Raw genomic sequence first — 20,543 nt, 5'->3', positions numbered from 1 at the left:
TATATCTCTAAACGTACAAGCATGAGATTTTTGCTGATAATCTTGTATAAATTTGGTACTTTGTTGCCTTAAAAAAATCATTTGTTTTTTTTTATTTGGTTTTTTAAAAAAATATTGTGTTTGTGCTCAGGTACGTCAAAGAAGAAGGAGAGATAGGGAGATTTTTTTATATATTATAATAACCAGGATATGTAATTAATACTTAACGATATTTTAATAATTTCACTCTTTTTAATTTATATATGGACATTTTCCGTCTATTTTGACACCAAAAGATATAGAAAGACTACGCATGAAAATTTGTCATAAAACAACGATAATGCAATTTTTTTTTCAGGGTGCAACCAGTTAAATGAGTAATAATTGAGAGGTTAAAAATATCATTTTTTTTTATTAATAATTTGGGTTTTGAATAGTTGGACAATTTGGCTTTTGTTTCGATTCAGATAAATAAGAAAAATACTGACAACTTATTTCAAAATAGGAATATTATTTAAAAATTAAAATATTAAATAAAAAATACTTAATAAAATGCGAGAATAATTTATTTTAAAATAGAAATATGTATTGTTAATGTAAACCATTTTCTATTAAATCCTAACATTCAAAATAATGAATTCTGGTTACGAACATATAAGTATATAAACAAATTCGTAAATTAATATTAAAAAAGGGCAATTGGCGGCATAAATACCTAAAATTTTCGAGTTTATACACTTTAATACCACATCTTTTTTTTTTGCGGCTAAAATACCTAACGTTGGTTATTAGCACCATCATTAAGTTTAAAGCATGAACTGCCGATGTGGACACTCAAAACTTAATAAATCGACAGAAAAAATGAATTAAAATTTGAAAATGATGTAAAATAAAACCCCAAATTGAGAAATGGAAAACCCTAAACTTGAGAAATTGAATAAAGGCCCGACGTTTCTTGTTCGTCCTCGTCGTCTTCCTTCACATCTTCAACTGTCTGTTGTAATGGAAGACGAGTATTCGTCTGCAAGTTGGCGTCGAAGCTCATCTCGTACGAACTCAGCTAGTCGTATTCGCCCAGGCTCCTTACGTGTTCATGATGAGTTGTGCTACTGTGGAGTACAATCAGTTGAGAAGACCTCTTGGACGGATTTAAACCCCGGTCAAAGATTTATGACTTGCGACAAGAAAAAAGTGAGTTATAGAATTGTTTCGACTTTATTTATTTTTATTTTTCCATTTCAGTCTGAATGAGGGTGTAAATTCTTTCGATGGATTGACATGGAAATGTGTGAAAGATCAAAAGAAATAATCTCAGGATTGCTCAGACGAGTCAATAAGCTAAAAGATGAGATTAAGAAATTTAGAATGTATGATGAGATTGTGAAAGCTGAAGAATTGAAGATTGGAGTGTGTCGAACATGTTAGTGGAGAGCAGTCGTCGATACGATTTTAATGGTTGTTTTCATTGTTGTTGTTGTTTTTGTTGTTGTTATTTTGGTTGTAATTGTGGCTTGAATTCTGGTTGTTATTTTGCTCGGTCCTGGCTGTAATATTGACTTGACTTGTGGTTGTACTTAGGCTCGATTCTGGCCGTAATGGTATGGCTCTTTTTGCCATTGAATTCTGAGTCTATTTTGGCTTTGTTTTGGTTGTATTTTCATATGGTTGTTATGGCTCGGTTCTGAAGCATTTGGCTTTGTTTGCCTTTGAATTTTGGCTGTATTTTGGCTTTTTTGTTGTTGTATTTTCAGATGGTTATGGCTCGGTTCTGTTGTTGTTATTTTAGTTGTAATTAGAGCTGTTACGGTATGAAATATAATGAAGCTTTTTGGTTGTATTTAGAGCTGTTATGGTATGAAATAAAATGAAGCTTTGTGGTTGTATCTTAGAATCTGAAATTTAATGAAGCTTAACTTGGCTGAGCCATTACAATACCAAAATAACATCCTCATAACAGCCATTAACAGTCATATCCCATTCATCTTTATAACAGTACCAAAATAATAGCCCTATAACAGCCATTACAATGCAAAATAGTACCAAAATAATTACATCTTTGTCATTCATATCTTGGCTGTAACAAAACCTAAACATTCAAACATAACTAATGCAGGCTTGACTTGGCTGAGTAGATGCTAGACTTTGCTGAGCCGATGCTTGACTTGGCTGGGAAGATTCCCTCGCTTGTTGTCTCTTTCTTCGTTCCTTTCTTTGAGTAGTAGCTTCAGATGGGTTCGTCTTCACCGGTCTACCCCTCTTTGTTGGTTGTCTAACCCGCAAACACAGACAATCCAGCCTGAAACACACAAAGGCAAACAATTATTAGAATCTAATACACAAACACACGTACCTAGACAACAGCTAGATTGTGACAAGTGTTTTTCGAGTGCCCTGCTTGCTTGCACTTGTTGCAATGCATGATAACACACTTTTGCTACTGCAATTTCTAGCCTCTTTTGTCTGTCGGATATCAGGGTAAACCTCTTAGGATTCTCTATCTCAAGATCTTCAAACAACAACTTCATAAACCACTTCCAAGTTGCAGTATTTTCCTTCTCAACCACTGCCCATGCCGCCGGATATTCAGAATTGTTTGCATCAACCCCAACAGCAGCCAATATCATTCCCTTAGAATATCCTTTCAAAAAACATCTATCAAATCCTAGTATCGGTCGACAACCTTTGTTAAAACCATATTTACATGCTTTCAAACTGATGTACACTCGCTCAAATATTCTTTTGCTACCTATGGATCTAGTTTTCAGTACAGCAATGGTACCTGGATTTGTGGCCGTCAATTGCTTGCAATAATCGTCCAAGATCGCATAATGATCTTTGATTGACCCCTCCAATAGCTCTCTGGCTTTCTTCTTGGCCCTGCAGAATGTACTCTTTGACACATTGCTGAATTTGGTCGACGAAGTCATTTCTCTAAAATTCTGGTAATCCATACTTGGATTAAGTCTGAACTCCTCCATAAAGTGCTTCGACAGCCATGGACTTGTCACGTGTTTGTTGTCGAAAACAATACTGCAATAATGCTTTTTGACAAGAGTATTAATCCTTATTGTCCTACTGTCTGAATTCTGAACTCTTGCACAAAGCACCCACTTATAGCCCAGCCCTCGACATTTTGCTCTAAGTCTTGTTTGGTCGTTGAAGACATATTCAAACTCTCGATCACCCTTTATGAATTGTTCTATCAAAACTGTCCTCAGATGGTCCATAGAAGGAAAACCCATACCTAGCTTGAACTCAAAGTTTATCGAGCTTGACCGCAGGTTGTACTCGTTCTAGCACGTCTTGTTTGATGGCTCGTCCACGTCGCTACACAAGCTCACGAGATCGCTGCCAGACATAACTCCATCAGACTCATTGTCGCCTCCATGTACATCAGTGCAAACCTCATTCACCACAGACCACCAATGTTCAGGATTCGTCCTCGTGTTCTGCAGGTCATCTTCATGCTCTCCTTCGTTGTTATATTCCTCCTCCTCCAGGTCGAAATCATCATCGTCATTCCCTTATTGATGTTCAGCCATTACAACAGATCGTGGGCGATGTGAAGATGAAGCCGATGACGAACAAACCACAACGAAGAAGAAACAATTTGGGGTTTTACTATAACATTTGTCTTGGGGCTTTTATTTCAAATTTGGGGGGTTTTATTGGGGTGTTATTTTAAGGCTTTTATTTTACATCATTTTCAAATTTTAATTCAGTTTTTCTGTCGATTTATTAAGTTTTGAGAGTCCACATTGGCAGTTCACGCTTTAAACTTAACGATGGTGCTAATAACCAATGCTAGGTATTTTAGCCGCAAAAAAAAAAAAAAAGATATGATATTAAAGTGTATAAACCAAAAAAATTAAGATATTTATGCCGTCAATTGCCCTAAAAAAATATTGAATATGATAAAAGAGATTGATGCAAGTGTGCAGCACTAGTAAAACCTTTCAAAGCTTTAACCAGACGAACAAACTACGTCGTTTCATGACTCGCTACTCCCTGTTAGGAGCTCGAAAAATCAGTCGCGAGCAAGAATAAACCAGAGACAGAGGAGAGGGATAAAGGAAAACCCCCGAAGTTAGGGCAAACAGCGATGTCGTACATGAAAGGGGATTTACTCACGAGAACAAGAAAGCTCGTCAAAGGCCTCGCTATCGCCGAGCCTACTTGGCTCAAAGCCATGGAACAGTTCGTCTCTCTTTCTCACGCTCTATCTTTCTTTCGTAATCCATTGTTTTAAATCAATTTTGAATGAACTCAGAGCACCGCCGCCGAAATTTCCTCGCGGCGATGGTAAAGTGAAGCCGATCGTTTTTCCGGAGGACAAATTTGTCAACGTTTTCCATCGGAGGCATCCAAATGCTAAGTTCTACGAAGATTCCGACGGGTAATCGATTCGATATATCTAAAAAAAAATTCGCTCCATCGCTGCGATTCGATTGTTCCGTGAAGAATTATCCGGGATCTAATTAGGGTTTGCGTTTGAACAGGTTTGATCATTCCAATCCGCCTCCGAGCCAGGTGTTTGGTTGGAGGGTTTTGGAGTTGAAGAAACAAGGCGTTAAAGAAAAAGATGCCTTGGCCGTTGTGGATGTAAGTCTGTGATTTTGTCTAAAAAGAAATAAGGAAAACGGAGTTGTCTTTATTCCGAGTGTAGTTAAATTCCAGGAAGAGACTTATATTTACATGTTCGAATACGATGTTGATACACCAATTCGTGTGGGTTATCTAAGTGGATTATTCAGAATTTGAAAATACTGAATCATGTTCACTCAACCCGACGAGTCAGTTTAAGCCAAACTACTTGACAAAAGTTATGAACACAGTAGTGAGTTTTCGGGTAGAGCTTAGGGATTTACATTGTGGACTTCATACTTGGAGATCTCTTAGTGTGAAAATTGTGATGTAGATGGAATATCTAGCGGAGAAGAAAGCTAAGAAGAAAGCTTACTCTCAGCTGAAAAAGATAAACGAGCGTCAAGGGAAGCAACCGCCTCCGAACCCTTTTCCTAAGGGTAAGAAACAAATGGTTGACGAAGAGAAGAAGTATGTCGAGGCGAGATACGGTAAACCCAGGATTAGAGATATTTTGAAGGAGCTGACAAAGCACGATATTTGAGGTCTGCTAATATGCTGAGATAGACTAGTTTCAATTAGTTTGTCCCCTCAGATATACATATATTTTAGTGTATGGTTAGCTTCGATTGTTGGATCTTGTGATGTTCACTATTTTTTTTCCTTCATAAAATTATTGGTCTCGAACGTTCCATGGTTCTTGGCCTTTGAACTTTGCATGATGTTTATGTTCACTAGCTGTCTCAGAACAAGTTTTGTTCTCATTTTCACCATTATTTTTTTTAATTGAAGTTCACTTACTCATTTAACTTCCATTACATGTATGATTCTATGATTGAGTTAGTTTTATTTTATATAATTTGTTTTTGGTTTCTTTTAAATTTTTTTAGTTAAAGTTCTGTAATTAATAACTAATTGGGTATGTATCAAGTTTTCTGTTTCTAACCTGGTCTCGAAGTTGTTAAGAGGGTTTTTCCTTCGTTATCAATCACCTCATTCTTATTTATTTAATCTAATGTCTGTTGTCCATTGATTTTGTGGGTGAATGATTGTTGAAATATCTGGTTTTTCGCTTGTAAATAGTTTTTGGATATAAGTGCTCTTGATGTATATATTTCATGATTAATTGTTGGCTCTGTTTCGAGGATGGCGAGCTGATTTCTCTTACGTTTTTTTTAAGAGGTAGGCACAGAGTATATGAAATTACAAAATGACAGCCATTTTTTTCCTACCAGGAAATAAGTAAAAGCGGCAAAGGCCTTAAATAGCATTTGCTCATTGATGTCGTATGTTTGTAAAATGTATCCACATAAAAAATTGTTGGACCTTAGAATGCTAATACATGAAGGTCATAAGCTTTCCTTGGAATGCAAACAATGGAATTAAAGAGGTCATTATTCTTCTTCTTTCTTTTATGACAAACTTTGCTTGTTTTGATCAATATCTCTAGGCATCCACATCAGCTTCAATTACTTATATTCACAGCCCCACCTAGGAATCAAATTACGTTCCACGTATATTTTTTTTATTTTTTTTCATTTTTTCTTGTTAATTTTCCATTTCTTGACTCGTTAAAAAACGGAAGAGAACATTTTTTTTTAAATTTTTTTAATTTTAAATTTATTTATTTATTTTTGTTTATCCCTACTCATTCCATCGCATTGACCACCAACACAAAGAGATTACAAACTGAAACCCAATCCAAGCTTGTCTCTATCCACCACAACCATGGAATCGACTTCCATCGCAACCTCATCGTCAATGAGAGCCCTCAAGTTCATTCACACCCCTCAACAAACACCCACAAAACCCAAACTCATCACCTTTCTCCACAACCCCAACAAGAAACCCAACCACCTCCGATGCTCCACAAAACCCCACACCAACACCAACGCCGACCAACACTCAACCTCTGAACCCCAAACACCCAAACCCATTTCAACCAACGAATTCGGATTCGTGTTCGGCTTGGGAGCCGAGAACTCATGGGACAGCTCGGATATCGGCTCGCCGGTCGTCAAGAGGTTCCTCAGCGACGACGAGGAGAGATGGTACATGTGGTACCACGGAAGATCGTCATCCGACACGCGTCGAGACTCCATAGGCCTGGCGGTCTCGAGCAACGGGGTCCACTGGGAGAGAGGAACCGGGTCGGTGCAATCCGCCTCCGACGTGGGCTTAGTAATGACCCGAGGAGACGACTGGTGGGCCTTCGACACCCACGGAGTCAGGCCCGCCGAGATCGTCACCATGTCCAGCTCCAAAGTCAGACTCTCCGCCGCAGTCTACTGGATGTACTACACAGGGCTGAGCCAAGCCGGCTCCGAGGAATCCGAAACCCTAGCCCTCAAATCGCTCCCCGGCCTCGCCATCAGCCAGGACGGTCGGCACTGGGCGAGGATCGAGGGCGACCATCACACCGGAGCTCTCTTCGACGATCCCCTCTCCGTCGAGTCTCCGAAAGTCGTCTTCCACGCGACCGGAGATCTCAGAATGTACTACCACACCGCCGGAGAGCTCTCCGTCGCGGTGGCGAGGTCCGGGGACGGGATTCGGTGGGTGAAATTGGGGAAGGCTGGTTTCGGGGTGGGAGGGCAGAGCGGTAATTTCGACGAGCGCGGCGCTCTGAACCCGCACGTGGTGAAAAGGAGGGAAGGAGGGTATTTGATGGCGTACGAAGGGGTGGGCCCGGATGGGGAGAGGAGGATTGGGTTTGCGGAGTCTGGAGATGGGCTTGGAGATTGGGCCCGGGTGGGCGTGTTGGAGGCCCAAGATGGGTGGGATTACGGGTCGCCCTGTCTGGTTCAGATGGAAGATCAGTGGAGGGTTTATTATAGAGCCGTTGAGATTGGGACCCAAGGAAGGGTTGGGATTGGAATGGCTACTTCCAGTGGGACTGACGTCACTAAGTTTACAACATGGTCTGGATTTCACATCTGATTTATGTATGTAGCTATTTTATTTTTTTATTAAAAAAAAAATATGTTGTTATGTGGTTTTGGTTGTCATTGGGATTGAGAAGGGGAGCTGTGAAATTCAGTAACAATTCAGGAGGTTTTTTAAAGCCCCTTCGTGTGTATCTCACGAAATACGTGTACTCATTACCATCAAACTTGGTGACCATCGATGAATTAAGAGAAATTGCTCTATTTGCCACTCTTTTGATAACTTTTTCTCACATTCCACTAAAACCTTAATTTATCTCAAAATGCCACCATGACAAGAGTAAAAAGTCAAGTTTGTCATTCACTATCTATTTTCTTTACAAATTGGCATCAGCCATTTTCTCAGCCATTTTCTCTTTTCTCGTCCAGTACATGTAGGTCTCAGTCTCTCTCTCTCTCTCTCCTCATTCGTCCATTTCTTCTCTGTTTCTCGTCCAATACATCTCTCTCATACATCTAGGTCTCAGTCTCTCTCTCTCTCTCTCTCTCTCCTCATTCGACCATCTCTTCTGTCTCTCTCTCTCTCCTCATTCGACCATCTCTTCTCTCCTCATTCCCATCTCGTCCAAGCTCTCTCGTCCAGATCTTCTCTCTCTCTCTCTACCCCACTCTCTCCCATTTCGTCCAAGCTGAGAAAACTCGTGAACACAGCTCAAAAAAGTCGTCGGAGGAGCTCAGTGATTGTCGGAGGAGCATTCCGAATGTCAGCCCAAAAAAAGAGAAGTTGCAATCCACGAAATAAAACCCTAGGTTCGTTTTTTTTTTCATTTTCCGGGTATAAAAAAGCTTTTCGTCTTGAAATAATGAATATTTTGTTGTTTAAAAGCATGAGTTTGTTATGGGTATGATATGTGATTTTTGAAAATGATGTTGACATATATGTCAACAATGTTGACATCTATGTCAACAATGTTGACATAAGATGTCAACATTGTTGACATATAAAGTCGACATTGTTGACAGATAAAGTCAACAAATAATAACTCTGTTTACTTTTTTGTACGCAGTGATGGGAGATATTTATTTATTATTCAAGCACAGTGGTACTTGAGTTGAACCTGGTCGGTATCACGAGAAAGGATCTTTCGGAATCGTGGTGCCGTACAACGTCAACTTCGCTAGTTTGATGCAAATCATTTACACGAACTTGCGTATATCACCATCCACTCATACTGTTGGTGTTGCATACTCGATGGCTGGTGCAGTGCAGCCTGTTGAGATAACCAACGATGACACGCTCAAAGGTTTCTTATATTTGCGGAGAAGACGAGAAGATGACATGGAGAATTTTCAATTGATATTGGAAGTAAACGAAAAGCAATCGGGTCCCGATTCAGCAGGGATTGGATCCACTCCCAACAGCCGTGGTAGTGGTTGTGTTGGAAATCTACCTATAAGAGTTTCCGACATGCCATCTATAGCCGAGGAGGGGTGTGGTTCGGTCCCAACTCCTAATCAAAATATGGGATTAGATGAGTTTATGTTATTTGACGATGCGACACAACGACGAGGCTCTCCACCACCAGAAAACTGTCCTCCACCACAAAACTCGCCTCCACCACCAGGAAAATCGCCTGCACCACAAAACTCGTCTCCACCACGAAACTCGCCTCCACCACCAGAAAAATCGCCTGCACCACAAAACTCGTCTCCACCATGAAACTCGCCTCCACCACCAGGAAACTCGCCTGCACCACAAAACTCGTCTCCACCACGAAACTCGCGTCCACCACCAGGAAACTCGCATGCACCACGAAACTCGCCTCCACCACGAAACTCGCCTCCACCACGAAACTCGTCTCCACCACCAAACTCGTCTCCACTGCCAAACTCGCCTCCACCACAAAACTCGTCTCCACTGCGAAACTCGCCTCCACCACAAAACCCTCATCCGCCGCCACCACGATCTCCTCCACCACCACGCAACTCCAATCATCCACTGTATTCGCTGCTGAATTCACATAGCGTCCCAAGTTCATCTACTAGGACCGGTGCAGACGATGATACTATTGTTTTGGATGTCCATTCCCCTGTATATATTGAGCTTCACGCACTGTATGCTAATAAAAAGGCTTTACAAAAACACTTGATGTTGTTCGCTGTAGTCAACAACTTCACATATAAGACAAAGAACTCAGACAAAAAATCTCTGCACATTGTTTGTCCGGGAGAGGGCTGTAATTGGTCTGTTCGAGCTGTGAGAAAGGAAAACACGCCCATATTTCAAATTAGAAGGTAAATTGTCTTTATGTTCCATACGTTATCTGTCTATTGACTTCTCTTCTTATTTCTAGTTGATTTCTACAGCCAAGCAGATTGTTGCAGATGTCAACAATGTTGACAACAGACGTCAACAATGTTGACATCATATGTCAACATTGTTGACATGAGACGTCAACATTGTTGACGTCATATGTCAACACATTGTAGACATATGATGTCAACAATGTTGACGTCTGTGTTATAAGCATGAACTTGTTCCCCGGTGAAACTCATGGAAGTTTCATGTTTCAGGTTTGACAAAGACCACAGCTGTGCCTTACACGTAAGGCAAGGACGTCACCCGCAAGCAACGAGTGAGCTAATTGGAGAGGTTGTAAAGCACAAGTGTATTGATCCAACGACTGGTATGTGCAGACCGAAAGAGATAATGAGTTATATGCAAATGGATTACGGTGTTTCCATGACTTACAAAAAAGCTTGGCTGTCCAGAGAGAAGGCACTAAAGTCCCTCTACGGTAGTTCAGAAGATTCGTACGCGTTCTTACCTAAGTTAAGGTACATGATCGAGACTAAGAATCCCGGTTCTTTTTTTGACCTAGTCACTGGTGCGGGCGGCGTATTTGTCAGTTTTTTCATGGCACTCGGCCCTTGGAGAAGTGGTTGGGAGTACCTTAGACCTGTGATTATCGTTGATGGTACCCATTTGAGGAACTATTATAAAGGAACGTTGTACACAGCGTGTGGGATGGATGGAAACAAGCAAATATTTCCGTTAGCCTATTGTGTTGGTCCTTCAGAATCTAACGAGGCGTGGAGTTACTTCTTCGCCAAATTGAAGGACGCATATGGGGAACGGGAGAATCAAGTATTTGTATCTGACAGACACGCTGGCATAATCAATGGCGTGAAGACGGTATTTCCGAATTGTTATCATGGTTTTTGCATGTTCCATCTATACGGTAATTTGAAGACTGCTTTTAAGGGGATTACGAAGGATGTAAAGTGGAAATTTTACGGTGCCGCAAAGGCATACACGATGAGTGAATGGGAAAGTTACATGGTCATGTTGGACGCTGAAAATCTGGAAATACGTCGATACTTGACAAATGATGTCGGGAACCATAGGTGGGCACGGTGTATGTTCATGGAGAAAAGGTACGGTATCATGACGAACAACAACGCGGAAGCATTGAATGCATTAAACGTAAAAGTGAGACAGTTTCCAGTTGCAAAGTTGATGGATTGGCTAAGAGAGAGGAGTATGAAATGGTTTTATGAACGTCGAGAAGCTGCGGCAAAAACACAAACGATTCTGACAAAAGAATACCACGCAAGAGCGGACAAGTACATTGGATACGTTGTTCGAATGACTGTAAGTGTTTAATAATCGTTGGTATGTTTTATCTGATGTCTACATTGTAGACATCTATGTCTACATTGTAGACATCTATGTCTACAATGTTGACATCTGATGTCAACAATGTAAACATCTGATGTCAACAATGTAGACATCTCATGTCAACAACGTAGACATCTTATGTCAACAACGTTGACATCAGAAGTCAACAATGTAGACATCTTATGTCAACAATGTAGACATCAGATGTCAACATTGTTGACATAAGATGTCTACATTGTTGACATATATACGTTGTTGACTTCATTGTTCATAACTATATCTAATCAGCCTTTTTTGTATAATAGGTCAGACCATCTTCAGTCAACGAGTTTGAGGTAGTAGACAGAGAGGGGATCGTATTTGCCGTTAATTTAGATGATAGAACATGTTCCTGTCATCGATGGCAGGCGCATGATTTTATTTGTCCACACGCAATCGCGGCTTGCCGAGTTCGCAACCGTCCAGTTGAGAGCTTTATTTCGAAGGTATATACGACAGAGTATTTGCGGGCAACCTACGCGGTTGTACATCATCCTCATGGCGACATTTCGAGTTGGGATATTCCCCCTGAGGTGGAGAATATCCGCGTTATTGCGCCTCAGCACCAGGCACGTGCCGCCGGTAGGCCAAAAAAGCGAAGAATACCCTCTCAAGGAGAGGATGTTATTAGGCGCAAGTGTGCGCGTTGCGGAGAAATTGGTCACAATCGTCAAACTTGTAATAGTGCAACTCCATTGACCTAACCTCCTTTGTCAACCTTTTTTTTGTTGATTTCAAAGAATTGTCTACTTTGTTTGTGATTTCAGATATTATATTATCGTGTACTTTGTTTGTAATATCAGATATTATTGTGAGTTCATACTTGTTTGGTTTTGTGATTTCAGATGTCAACAATGTTGACATACATGACAACAATGGTTTTATGTAGGTCAACAATGTTGATACTCGGATGTCAACATTATTGATACTCGGATGTCAACATTGTTGACATCTATGTCAACATTGTTGACATACATTGTTGATACTCGGATGTCAACATTGTTGACATACATGTCAACATTGTTGACATACATGTCAACATTGTTGACATCTGAGTATCAAACATTGTTGACATATCTATGTACACAATATCATAATAAAGTACATATATAATGAAACTGTTATGTTAAGGTTTTACATACCATAATCATTAAAGTACCATACTTTTTACAAAACACTAAGATTAAGTTAAAGTTTTACATACCATAATCATTAATGTACCATCAAAAACTGATACTAAATAAATAAGAGTTTATGAATCAATTTAGCTCATTCATCCTTGTCGTTGTCCGATTGGGCCTCTCTTGCAATTTTCACCGCCCCGTGTCGGTAGAGGTCGATGGTGTACTTTTGTCGGTACATGGCGATGTCCTCTTGTTTGATTGCCGACACGTCAAACCCATGAGTCATAAACTCAATGGCCTTCACGACAAACATGCCACAATCGCCGCTGTTCCACAAAAATAAGGTATTAGACAATTAAATTTTTGTATTATTCGTAATATTAAACATGCAACTATGTACGTACCCATTTCCCTGTTGTGGCATGTTGGCAGCAGTTCCGACTTTGAACTTGGCTGAACTGGTGTCTTCAATACCCAATCTATCAAATGCATGAAGAAAACAAAGAGCTAATGGGATGAATTCAGCCAGTTTTTGCACGTGGGCCGTCACCATTTGCCTATGGTATTTGTTTTCGGACATTGAATCGTATATTGTAATAGACCGCTCCCGAATGTTCACAAGTAGAAGGAGCCAGTGCGACCTATCAGCGTGACAAACAGGCACGTATACGACATCAACGTCCACCCACGGCCATGAGTGCTTCAAGGATTTGTTTGTGGCAGTTATGTAGTCCACGATACGGGACTGATTTGCCCAATCAAATTCATCCTTATTCTCACACTTTACCCACGATTCATATCCTTGGATACAGTAGTTGTGAAAGAAGACGTTCATTATTGTGAACGAATCTTTTAGTTGACCCAACCACCGCTTCTTCCTAAGGTAGTATGATATAACATCGACATGCTGCAATTACAATGAATAGACATGTAAGCATGATATAGATAGGATGACATCAAATAACAACATTGTAGACGTTAGATGTCATAAGATGTCAACAATGTTGACATCATATGTCTACATTGTTGACATAATATGTCTACATTGTTGACATACGATGTCTACATTATAAGGACGTCTGCAAGAGAAGTTGGATCTAAAGGAGGAGACAGCGGAATCTTTTGTACCCGATCGACACCTTTTACCAACTTCATAAATGGCCTTGGGACTTGAGTTGGAGTGTATTTTTCTGGAGGTCGAATGACTCTTGTCGGTCGCTTCGGTGAATCTTCTATGTTTATTGGCACCAGCTGCCAAGAGTCCTGATTTTCCTTGTCCCGAGCATCGTTGATCTCGACCTCCATCTCCTGTACTGTTTTTCCCTCAGGAACCGAGCCAACCCATATTAGTTGACTGTCATCATACATCTCATCCTCGTACTGTTCAGCATCCAATTGCAACATGCGGGATTTAGACTGTGATTCAGTCAATTCTTCTTGACTGTCTTCTATTTGGCTGTCTTCGTGAACAGGGCCTATAAAAAGGAGACCAGACACTACGTTAAACATATCTTCAAAAAATACCATACATGTCAACAATTGTCAACATTGTTGACATGAGATGTCATCAATGTTGACCTGATATGTCAACAATGTTGACATATCATGTCAACATTGTTGACATATCAGGTCAACATTGATGACATCACATGTCAACAATGTTGACATCTCATGTCAACAACATTAGAAGTCTATTACCTTCTTCGGCTTGTGTCTTCCCCTCCCCTTCCATCTGTTCTGAATCGTATATTGTAATAATATTACCTTCTTCGGCTTGTGTCTTCCCCTCCTTTTCCAGCTGTTCTGAATCATCGTTGTCTCTCTTCTCTTCATCTTGCTTCTCTTCATCTCCCTTTTCATCATCTCCATTCTCGTCGTCATCTTTTTTCTCTTTATCTTTCTTTTCTTCTTCATCTTCTTCGTCTTCTTGCTCTTCTTCAACTTGCATGTCTTCTTGTGGCGGCACAGGCTCTTCTTCAACTTCTCGACGCAAAGCCTCAACTTGACTGTCTTCTTGTCGATCCACCGGCTCGACAATCTTGCGGGACAATTCCATAAACTGTTTATTCATACTTGTCTTGAATGACTTGAATTCATGTTTCATGTCAATCTTAAACAAGCTCCACTCTCCTTTCAAGTGGTTGACCGTGTCTTCGACACTCTTCAACCGAGCCTGTGAAAAATTAAAGATGTGACAATTTGACAAGCCATATGTTATGTTATCTACATGTTAAAGATCAGTCCATATTACCTCGGAGTCGGGTGGGAGGGATGTGTCACCTTCAGATTCAATCCGGGCCTGTAATATCAACAATAAATCTCAACAATTTATCAATAATGTCAACAATATATCTATTGTTTGTTGACATCATCTGTATGTCAACAATGTTGACGTTTGAATGTCAACAATGTTGACATGATATGTCTACAATGTTGACATGATATGTCTACAATGTTGACGTCTGAATGTCAACATCTCTTTCAACAAATCTCAACGAAGACAGAAAGTAATTACCTCTGCTTTGTCTTTCTGGTTTTTCTTCTTCTTCTTTTCATCTAACTTAAAAATAGTTTTGGATGGGCGGGACTTGTCTCCAGCAGATTTAATCCGAGCCTGTAATATCAGCAATAGATGTCTTTTTTTTTATCAATAACTGTCAACAATATATCTATTTCAACAATATATCTATAAAGAAGAAGAATTAAAATATTAACTTACATCTGCTTTGCCTTTTTGGTTTTTTTTCTTCTTCTTCTTCTTCTCATCTGACTTATAAAACTGATCCTCACCGATGGTGTTGAACGCTAACTCCTCCGATTGAAAATCGATGTTTTGGAAAGTGTTTTCCAACACATGAGTCGTCACCGATTTCCAGCGTCGCATCAGTGGAATAGCTGTTTCTGACACTTTGTCACACACCGCGAGTGACGTGAACACAGGCATCGTCTCGAATGCCCAAATCTGTAGTGGATACAGAAATGAGGGAAGGTTGATCTTCCCTTTTGAGTCGGACTTCCCGCCAACGTTCTTCACGTATTTGACGGCGCTTCCGTGAAAGAATTTCCAAACCACGTTACCCCACGGATATTTGTTAAACTGGTTTAAGTCCTCGACCAGCTTAACGTACGACAAATCAGGAATGTTGGTGTGGCTAGGTGCACCGAGGAGAACGTTGCACGGGAAGTGAAGGATTAAGAACTTCACCCGCCTCTCGGGATTGTCCCACCCTTTGCTCTCCTTCAGTTTAGAAGTCAACACTCCCCGTGACTTAAGCGTGCCATTCTGAAAAATGTCCGAGTACAAACCACCGTCAGCAACTTCATTGTACTCGAGAGCTTCAAAGTTGTCGACGACGCGGAGACCAGTGATTTCCGCGAAGTGCTTTATCGTGAAAGCACGTGGTTGTCCGGCAACCTCAATAAATAGTGCATCTTCGCACTCCTCCTCGCCATCATACCTACCAACCCTCATTAGCAAGTGGTTGATAATCTTCGAAGAGCGGTTGATTTTTGGTAGTTGCAGAAACTGGCCAAAGCAGCAGTTGCTAAACAATGACCTCTCTTCTTCGTTCATATCTGCAGCTTCCTCGAATTTCTCGAGGGATCCAAAGAAACTGAAATTATGGTCAACAATGTTCCCTTCGGGAACAAATCTCGACCAACCCTGAAAATAAAGATTTAACAGATCAGGAAATGATATGAGAATCAAGAAAAAAAAAAAATTGTTGACATCAGATGTCAACATTGAAGACATCTGATGTCAACATTGTAGATATCAGATGTCAACATTGAAGACATCTGATGTCAACATTGTAGACATCTGATGTCAACGATGTAGACATCATATGTCAACAATGTTGACGTCTTGATGTCAACAATGTTGACATAGATGTCAACATATTAGACATCATTGTCCACTGTTGATATAGATTTCAACAATGTTGACATATATGTCTACAATGTTGACATCGATGTCAACATTGTTGATATCTACTCAGAGACAAATACAACAACAATATTCAGAGACAAATACAACAACAATACAGACCGATTCCCATGTTCAGAGACAAATATTCCAACAAGTATTCAGAGACAAAATCACCAACAAGTATTCAGAGACTAATATTCCGAAAAATCAAGAAAATTTCATCAACAACACTAACCTTTGAAGTTCCCATTCTTGTACGGGGTTTTTTGGGAACCAGTTCTTCCTCTTCCGTGTCGGACGAACTCGCCGTGATGTTCTTCCTCTTTGGGGGCTTCGCCGCCGCGATTTTCGTCCGGGGTTTGGGTTTGGGCGAAGTTGTTGTTTTTCGTTTTCGAGCCGGCATTGGACTTGCCGGCTCCTCCGGGACTTTACTTACGATTCGAGGACTCCGACGCGCGGGTGTAGGACGCAGGGGTGATGGATTTGAGTCCGCCATTTTTCTTCTCGATGTTAGGGGTTCGGGTGAGAAGTGATGGGTTTGAGGGGGTTCAGAAAAGAGAGTTACTGTAAAGACGAGAGACGAAATGGGTGGGTTTGAGTCGACGGTTTCCCGGAGGTTACATGCAGTTACAGAGAGAGAGAGAGAGAGAGAGAGAGAGAGAGAGAGAGAAGTTCGACGGTTTTGACGTGAGAGAGAGGGAAAATGAGAAAAGTTTGAGTTTGATGTGAGAAATAGGAGAGAGATGGACGAAGGAGAGAGATTGACTGAGTCTTCATTTCGGGAGAAAATGGCTGATGCCAATTTGTAAAGAAAATAGATAGTGAAGGGCAAACTTGACTTTTTACTCTTGTCATGGTGGCATTTTGGGACAAATTAAGGTTTTAGTGGAATGTGGGAAAAAGTTATCAAAAGAGTGGCAAATAGAGCAATTTCTCATGAATTAATTGGATTAACCAACCGAAGTTATTTTTAATCATTATATACTGAATTGAAGCAAAAGCATCCGTAATTGTCAGACAATAATAAAAAGTCATAGCGAACCCTGTAGTTACTTGTACTAAAAAACAAATAAGCGTAATTCCTTCTAGACAATAAAATATGTTGACATGAAGAGGAACATATTTACTAGTTATATCATCAGCCAATTATCTGAATCTTATAGATTTAATTGAGATAGGTAAATCGAGGTCTCCCTCCTAAGAACCACATATGAGAATTTCATCTCGTACGGCTCGAACATAAAGACCAAAATATAAAATTCTATCGGATACATGTTTGAAACTGCCTAATTGTACTGTACAATTCACTCTTTTCTGACGATACGAACGAAAAAAAACTCGAAAATTATTTATCGTGGTTATAATGCCAACGTATCAAATCCGCTCCTTCATTTATATATTGAGGCTTCTTTCTATAATTTTCTATTATATAACTATAAACCTTTTATTTGTTAAAACTATAAACATGTACCATGACAATTATATAGCTCACTTGAAAATTTCTGAAATATATCACTTATATTTTTAGTAAAATCTGTAAGCATTACTAGACAAACTGACAAAGTCATAACAAAAAATATTATAATAAAATTGAACATATTCTAGTTATTCATAAACATTCCCTACTAAAACTGTTAACATTTAGTTTTTATGATTTTAACGCAACATCATGGCCAAATGACGCTTGACCTCGCCTCGGTAGACCTTATCGAACATAAACATGAAAGAATCGACTGATTTTTGAAATAAAATCGTGTTATCTTGCTATCAAAATTCGGAGAGGGAGAATTTGAAAAAAAAAAAATCTTAGATAAAATATTTTACAGTATTGAGCTTTTGTATGCTATAAATTATAATTACAACATCACATAAGAAAAAGTTGAGCTCATTACATAAAATTTAAGATTGTAATAAGATCTTTAAAATTTGTTTGATCCTTTCTTTTTATAGTGATACCAAATAGACGACAGCACGTGTGGAAATTCTTCTGAAATTTGATTGCTACGTACAAGGCAATGAATCATTATTGCATTTCAAGGGACAGAAAAAAGAAAAAGAAAAAGGCCTTTGTCTAAGAAAGGGTTTTCATGTTGTCAACATAGTCGAGTAAGCAAGACTATGAAACCAAGGTAAGTCATATATCTGCATAATGAAAAGATAAGTAACTGAGGTATACGTGCAAGCCGCGAAGCCAAATGAGATAATTCTCTATGTCAAGCTTGTCATAAAGTGAATGATTATTGAATGGATTCAAGTGAAAAGAAGATGATATCCAATACGGAAAATTGGTGCCAAAAGAGACGTGGATTGGATCGTTCGTAGGAGACACCATTGATGACTCTTTTTGGGTTTAAAGGTTAAGTTGGTTTCTTAGGTTACAAGTTAACCGTGAGTCGTTTATTTGTTTTATTTTTCTTTGTGTCGTTTTGTCTTTCAGTTGTTATAAACGACGAGTCGTTGTGTCGTTATAACACTGATGTGACATTTCAGTTGTATTTAAAAAGGATTAAAAACAATCCTTGTTTAATCGATTCAATACATTCTCTCTGATTTCAATCAATGAATCAGAGCTTTCTTCTTCATCTCTCTCGATCTTGAATCCTCCGAATTCTTTTCAATATGGTATCAGAGCTAATCCACGATCTCTGAGAATTCCTTTTCCGATTTCAAGCTTTTTTCATTCTCCACTTCAATGGCGGAATCAAATGCTTCATCGAGAATCTTCACCGGAAATCCTCGACTTAGATCGACGATTGAAGACCAGTTCTCTCCTTACGACCTCCATCACTCAGATTCTTCAGGAGGTAGCCTCATCTCCAATGTCCTGACAGGCAACAACTATATGTCTTGGAGTCGCTCGATGCTGATTGTTCTTGAAACCAAGAAAAAATTAGGTTTCATCGATGGAAGCATTGCGAAGCCTTCTCCGGAAGAACCAGATCTCCTTCGTTTATGGAGCCGCAACAACAGGACCATAATTGCGTGGATTATGAACTCCGTCAGCAAAGAAATCGCTTCTAGCCTTCTTCTTGGTGGAACTGCAAAAGATATCTGGAATGATATGAAAGATCGATTTCAGCAAAGCAACGAGCCAATAATCTTTTAGCTACGACGCAAATTCGTCAACCTATCACAGGATAATCAATCAATCTGTGTGTTCTTCACAAAACTCAAGTTAGTTTATCAAGATTTATGTGAATTCAAACCAGAGTGTACCTGTTCTTGTACCAATGGAGGAAAGGCGAAATTGCGCCACGTTGCCGAGTCAGAATATGTCATGCAATTCCTCATGGGTCTCAACGAGACCTACACTCACGCTCGTGCTCAAGTCCTCCTCATGGAACCTATACCTCTGATCAGCAAAGTCTACGCGATGTTGACATAAGAAGAGACTCAGCGATCAATTGGACTGGATTCAACTCCTTCCACTGATCAGTCTAACTCTCTGGCAATGGCTGTTCGTAACTACCAGAAGAAGTTCAAAGGAAAAGAGCGACCACTCTACACTCATTGCAAAATGCTCGGCCACACCGTCGACAAATGCTACAAGATTCACGGCTTTCCACCGGGTTACAAGTTTAAGCCTAAGAATCAGGTAAATATTGTGGAAGGATCAAGTTGTGGCGCCGGTGGAGAAGGTTCTACATCAACCACCACATAAAACTTGTCCTCTGAACAAATCCATCAGCTCATCAACCATTTCTCCAATCAGCTCTCAAGCTCTGTCTCTAACAGCCACAACACCATCAGTGATGTCAACATGACCTCTTTTAACACGAGTTTACATGGTTTGGTTAACTTCATATACTGTCCTAATTCTGCAACTAGTTCTTGGATTATTGACTCAGGTGCTACTAGACACATTAGTGCACATCGGTCTATGTATACTAGTTTGAGATCTTTACAAAATTCAACTGTTACTCTACCTAACCGTGTGACCAAACCAGTGCATTATTGGGGTGATATCATTATGAGTGATTACTTAACTTTACATAATGTTCTTTATGTGACCTGTTTCAAATTCAACTTGATATCTGTCAATGCAGTCACTAAAGAATCTAATGTCAGCATTTCTTTCTTTGACAGTTATTTTGAGATACAGGATATCAAGCGTTTGAAGACGGTTGACAGGAAGTGAGACATGCAATGACCTCTACGTTCTCAACAAAGATTGCATGATCACCACAACCACCCTTGTGAATATTGTCTCATATGAGATTTGGCATCAAAGGCTAGGTCACTTGTCTTTTAAATGCTTAGATGTTTTGAAATCTCGTTTATCATATCATTACTGATTATAGTATGTCTACACTTTGTTGTAT

The 20,543-nt window shown here is 39.8% G+C and overlaps 7 protein-coding genes across 7 annotated transcripts; 4 read left to right on the top strand and 3 right to left on the bottom strand.

The window, feature by feature from the left end:
• Positions 1-2,248: 2,248 nt before the first annotated feature.
• On the bottom strand, positions 2,249-3,221 carry LOC149402976 (uncharacterized). The gene is made up of 3 exons (XM_089608590.1): positions 2,759-3,221; positions 2,409-2,617; positions 2,249-2,275 (listed from the first exon to the last, which is right to left on the bottom strand). The coding sequence occupies exons 1-3, from the start codon at positions 3,219-3,221 to the stop codon at positions 2,249-2,251; spliced, it is 699 nt and encodes a 232-aa protein (XP_089464716.1).
• Positions 3,222-3,990: 769 nt separating this feature from the next.
• On the top strand, positions 3,991-5,367 carry LOC149402975 (uncharacterized). The gene is made up of 4 exons (XM_089609464.1): positions 3,991-4,176; positions 4,250-4,375; positions 4,479-4,581; positions 4,898-5,367. The coding sequence occupies exons 1-4, from the start codon at positions 4,082-4,084 to the stop codon at positions 5,105-5,107; spliced, it is 534 nt and encodes a 177-aa protein (XP_089465590.1). The 5' UTR covers positions 3,991-4,081; the 3' UTR covers positions 5,108-5,367.
• An 805-nt stretch (positions 5,368-6,172) lies between these two features.
• On the top strand, positions 6,173-7,706 carry LOC149402974 (Arabinanase/levansucrase/invertase). Its single transcript, XM_089608803.1, has one exon. It carries the CDS (start codon positions 6,292-6,294, stop codon positions 7,501-7,503), a length of 1,212 nt encoding a protein of 403 aa, XP_089464929.1. The 5' UTR covers positions 6,173-6,291; the 3' UTR covers positions 7,504-7,706.
• A 2,296-nt stretch (positions 7,707-10,002) lies between these two features.
• Positions 10,003-11,868, top strand: LOC149402973 (uncharacterized). The gene is made up of 3 exons (XM_089608589.1): positions 10,003-11,103; positions 11,436-11,486; positions 11,629-11,868. Exons 1-3 carry the CDS (start codon positions 10,003-10,005, stop codon positions 11,866-11,868), a joined length of 1,392 nt encoding a protein of 463 aa, XP_089464715.1.
• A 438-nt stretch (positions 11,869-12,306) lies between these two features.
• LOC149402972 (uncharacterized) lies at positions 12,307-12,856 on the bottom strand. The gene is made up of 2 exons (XM_089608722.1): positions 12,698-12,856; positions 12,307-12,619 (listed from the first exon to the last, which is right to left on the bottom strand). Exons 1-2 carry the CDS (start codon positions 12,844-12,846, stop codon positions 12,439-12,441), a joined length of 330 nt encoding a protein of 109 aa, XP_089464848.1. The 5' UTR covers positions 12,847-12,856; the 3' UTR covers positions 12,307-12,438.
• A 499-nt stretch (positions 12,857-13,355) lies between these two features.
• Positions 13,356-16,823, bottom strand: LOC149402971 (uncharacterized). The gene is made up of 6 exons (XM_089608588.1): positions 16,457-16,823; positions 15,013-15,957; positions 14,809-14,907; positions 14,545-14,592; positions 13,992-14,466; positions 13,356-13,768 (listed from the first exon to the last, which is right to left on the bottom strand). The coding sequence occupies exons 1-6, from the start codon at positions 16,715-16,717 to the stop codon at positions 13,356-13,358; spliced, it is 2,241 nt and encodes a 746-aa protein (XP_089464714.1). The 5' UTR covers positions 16,718-16,823.
• A 2,090-nt stretch (positions 16,824-18,913) lies between these two features.
• On the top strand, positions 18,914-19,327 carry LOC149402970 (uncharacterized). The gene has a single exon (XM_089608586.1). The coding sequence runs from the start codon at positions 18,914-18,916 to the stop codon at positions 19,325-19,327; it is 414 nt and encodes a 137-aa protein (XP_089464712.1).
• Positions 19,328-20,543: the final 1,216 nt, after the last annotated feature.

Source organism: Urtica dioica, chromosome 3 (assembly GCF_054948205.1).
Source record: "Urtica dioica subsp. dioica isolate 48M chromosome 3, U.dioica_male_clone48M_v1_H2, whole genome shotgun sequence".
In the NCBI taxonomy this organism is placed as follows: domain Eukaryota; kingdom Viridiplantae; phylum Streptophyta; class Magnoliopsida; order Rosales; family Urticaceae; genus Urtica; species Urtica dioica.
Note: the sequence above shows the minus strand (reverse complement) of the source record. Positions and strands in the feature narration are given on the sequence as shown.

Coding starts and splice junctions, on each gene's coding strand:
- LOC149402976 (XM_089608590.1), bottom strand. CDS start 3,221: ATGGGTTTTCCTTCTATGGACCATCTGAGGACAGTTTTGATAGAACAA. Junction 2,618..2,758: donor ATTGACGGCCACAAATCCAG/GTACCATTGCTG, acceptor GTTTTTTGAAAG/GATATTCTAAGGGAATGATA. Junction 2,276..2,408: donor TAGAAATTGCAGTAGCAAAA/GTGTGTTATCAT, acceptor TGTGTGTTTCAG/GCTGGATTGTCTGTGTTTGC.
- LOC149402975 (XM_089609464.1), top strand. CDS start 4,082: ATGTCGTACATGAAAGGGGATTTACTCACGAGAACAAGAAAGCTCGTC. Junction 4,177..4,249: donor TGGCTCAAAGCCATGGAACA/GTTCGTCTCTCT, acceptor GAATGAACTCAG/AGCACCGCCGCCGAAATTTC. Junction 4,376..4,478: donor TTCTACGAAGATTCCGACGG/GTAATCGATTCG, acceptor GCGTTTGAACAG/GTTTGATCATTCCAATCCGC.
- LOC149402974 (XM_089608803.1), top strand. CDS start 6,292: ATGGAATCGACTTCCATCGCAACCTCATCGTCAATGAGAGCCCTCAAG.
- LOC149402973 (XM_089608589.1), top strand. CDS start 10,003: ATGGAAGTTTCATGTTTCAGGTTTGACAAAGACCACAGCTGTGCCTTA. Junction 11,104..11,435: donor GATACGTTGTTCGAATGACT/GTAAGTGTTTAA, acceptor TTTGTATAATAG/GTCAGACCATCTTCAGTCAA. Junction 11,487..11,628: donor TAGTAGACAGAGAGGGGATC/GTATTTGCCGTT, acceptor TATATACGACAG/AGTATTTGCGGGCAACCTAC.
- LOC149402972 (XM_089608722.1), bottom strand. CDS start 12,846: ATGGTGACGGCCCACGTGCAAAAACTGGCTGAATTCATCCCATTAGCT. Junction 12,620..12,697: donor ATGCCACAACAGGGAAATGG/GTACGTACATAG, acceptor TTTGTGGAACAG/CGGCGATTGTGGCATGTTTG.
- LOC149402971 (XM_089608588.1), bottom strand. CDS start 16,717: ATGGCGGACTCAAATCCATCACCCCTGCGTCCTACACCCGCGCGTCGG. Junction 15,958..16,456: donor CAAGAATGGGAACTTCAAAG/GTTAGTGTTGTT, acceptor CTTTATTTTCAG/GGTTGGTCGAGATTTGTTCC. Junction 14,467..14,544: donor CCCTCCCACCCGACTCCGAG/GTAATATGGACT, acceptor AATTTTTCACAG/GCTCGGTTGAAGAGTGTCGA.
- LOC149402970 (XM_089608586.1), top strand. CDS start 18,914: ATGGCGGAATCAAATGCTTCATCGAGAATCTTCACCGGAAATCCTCGA.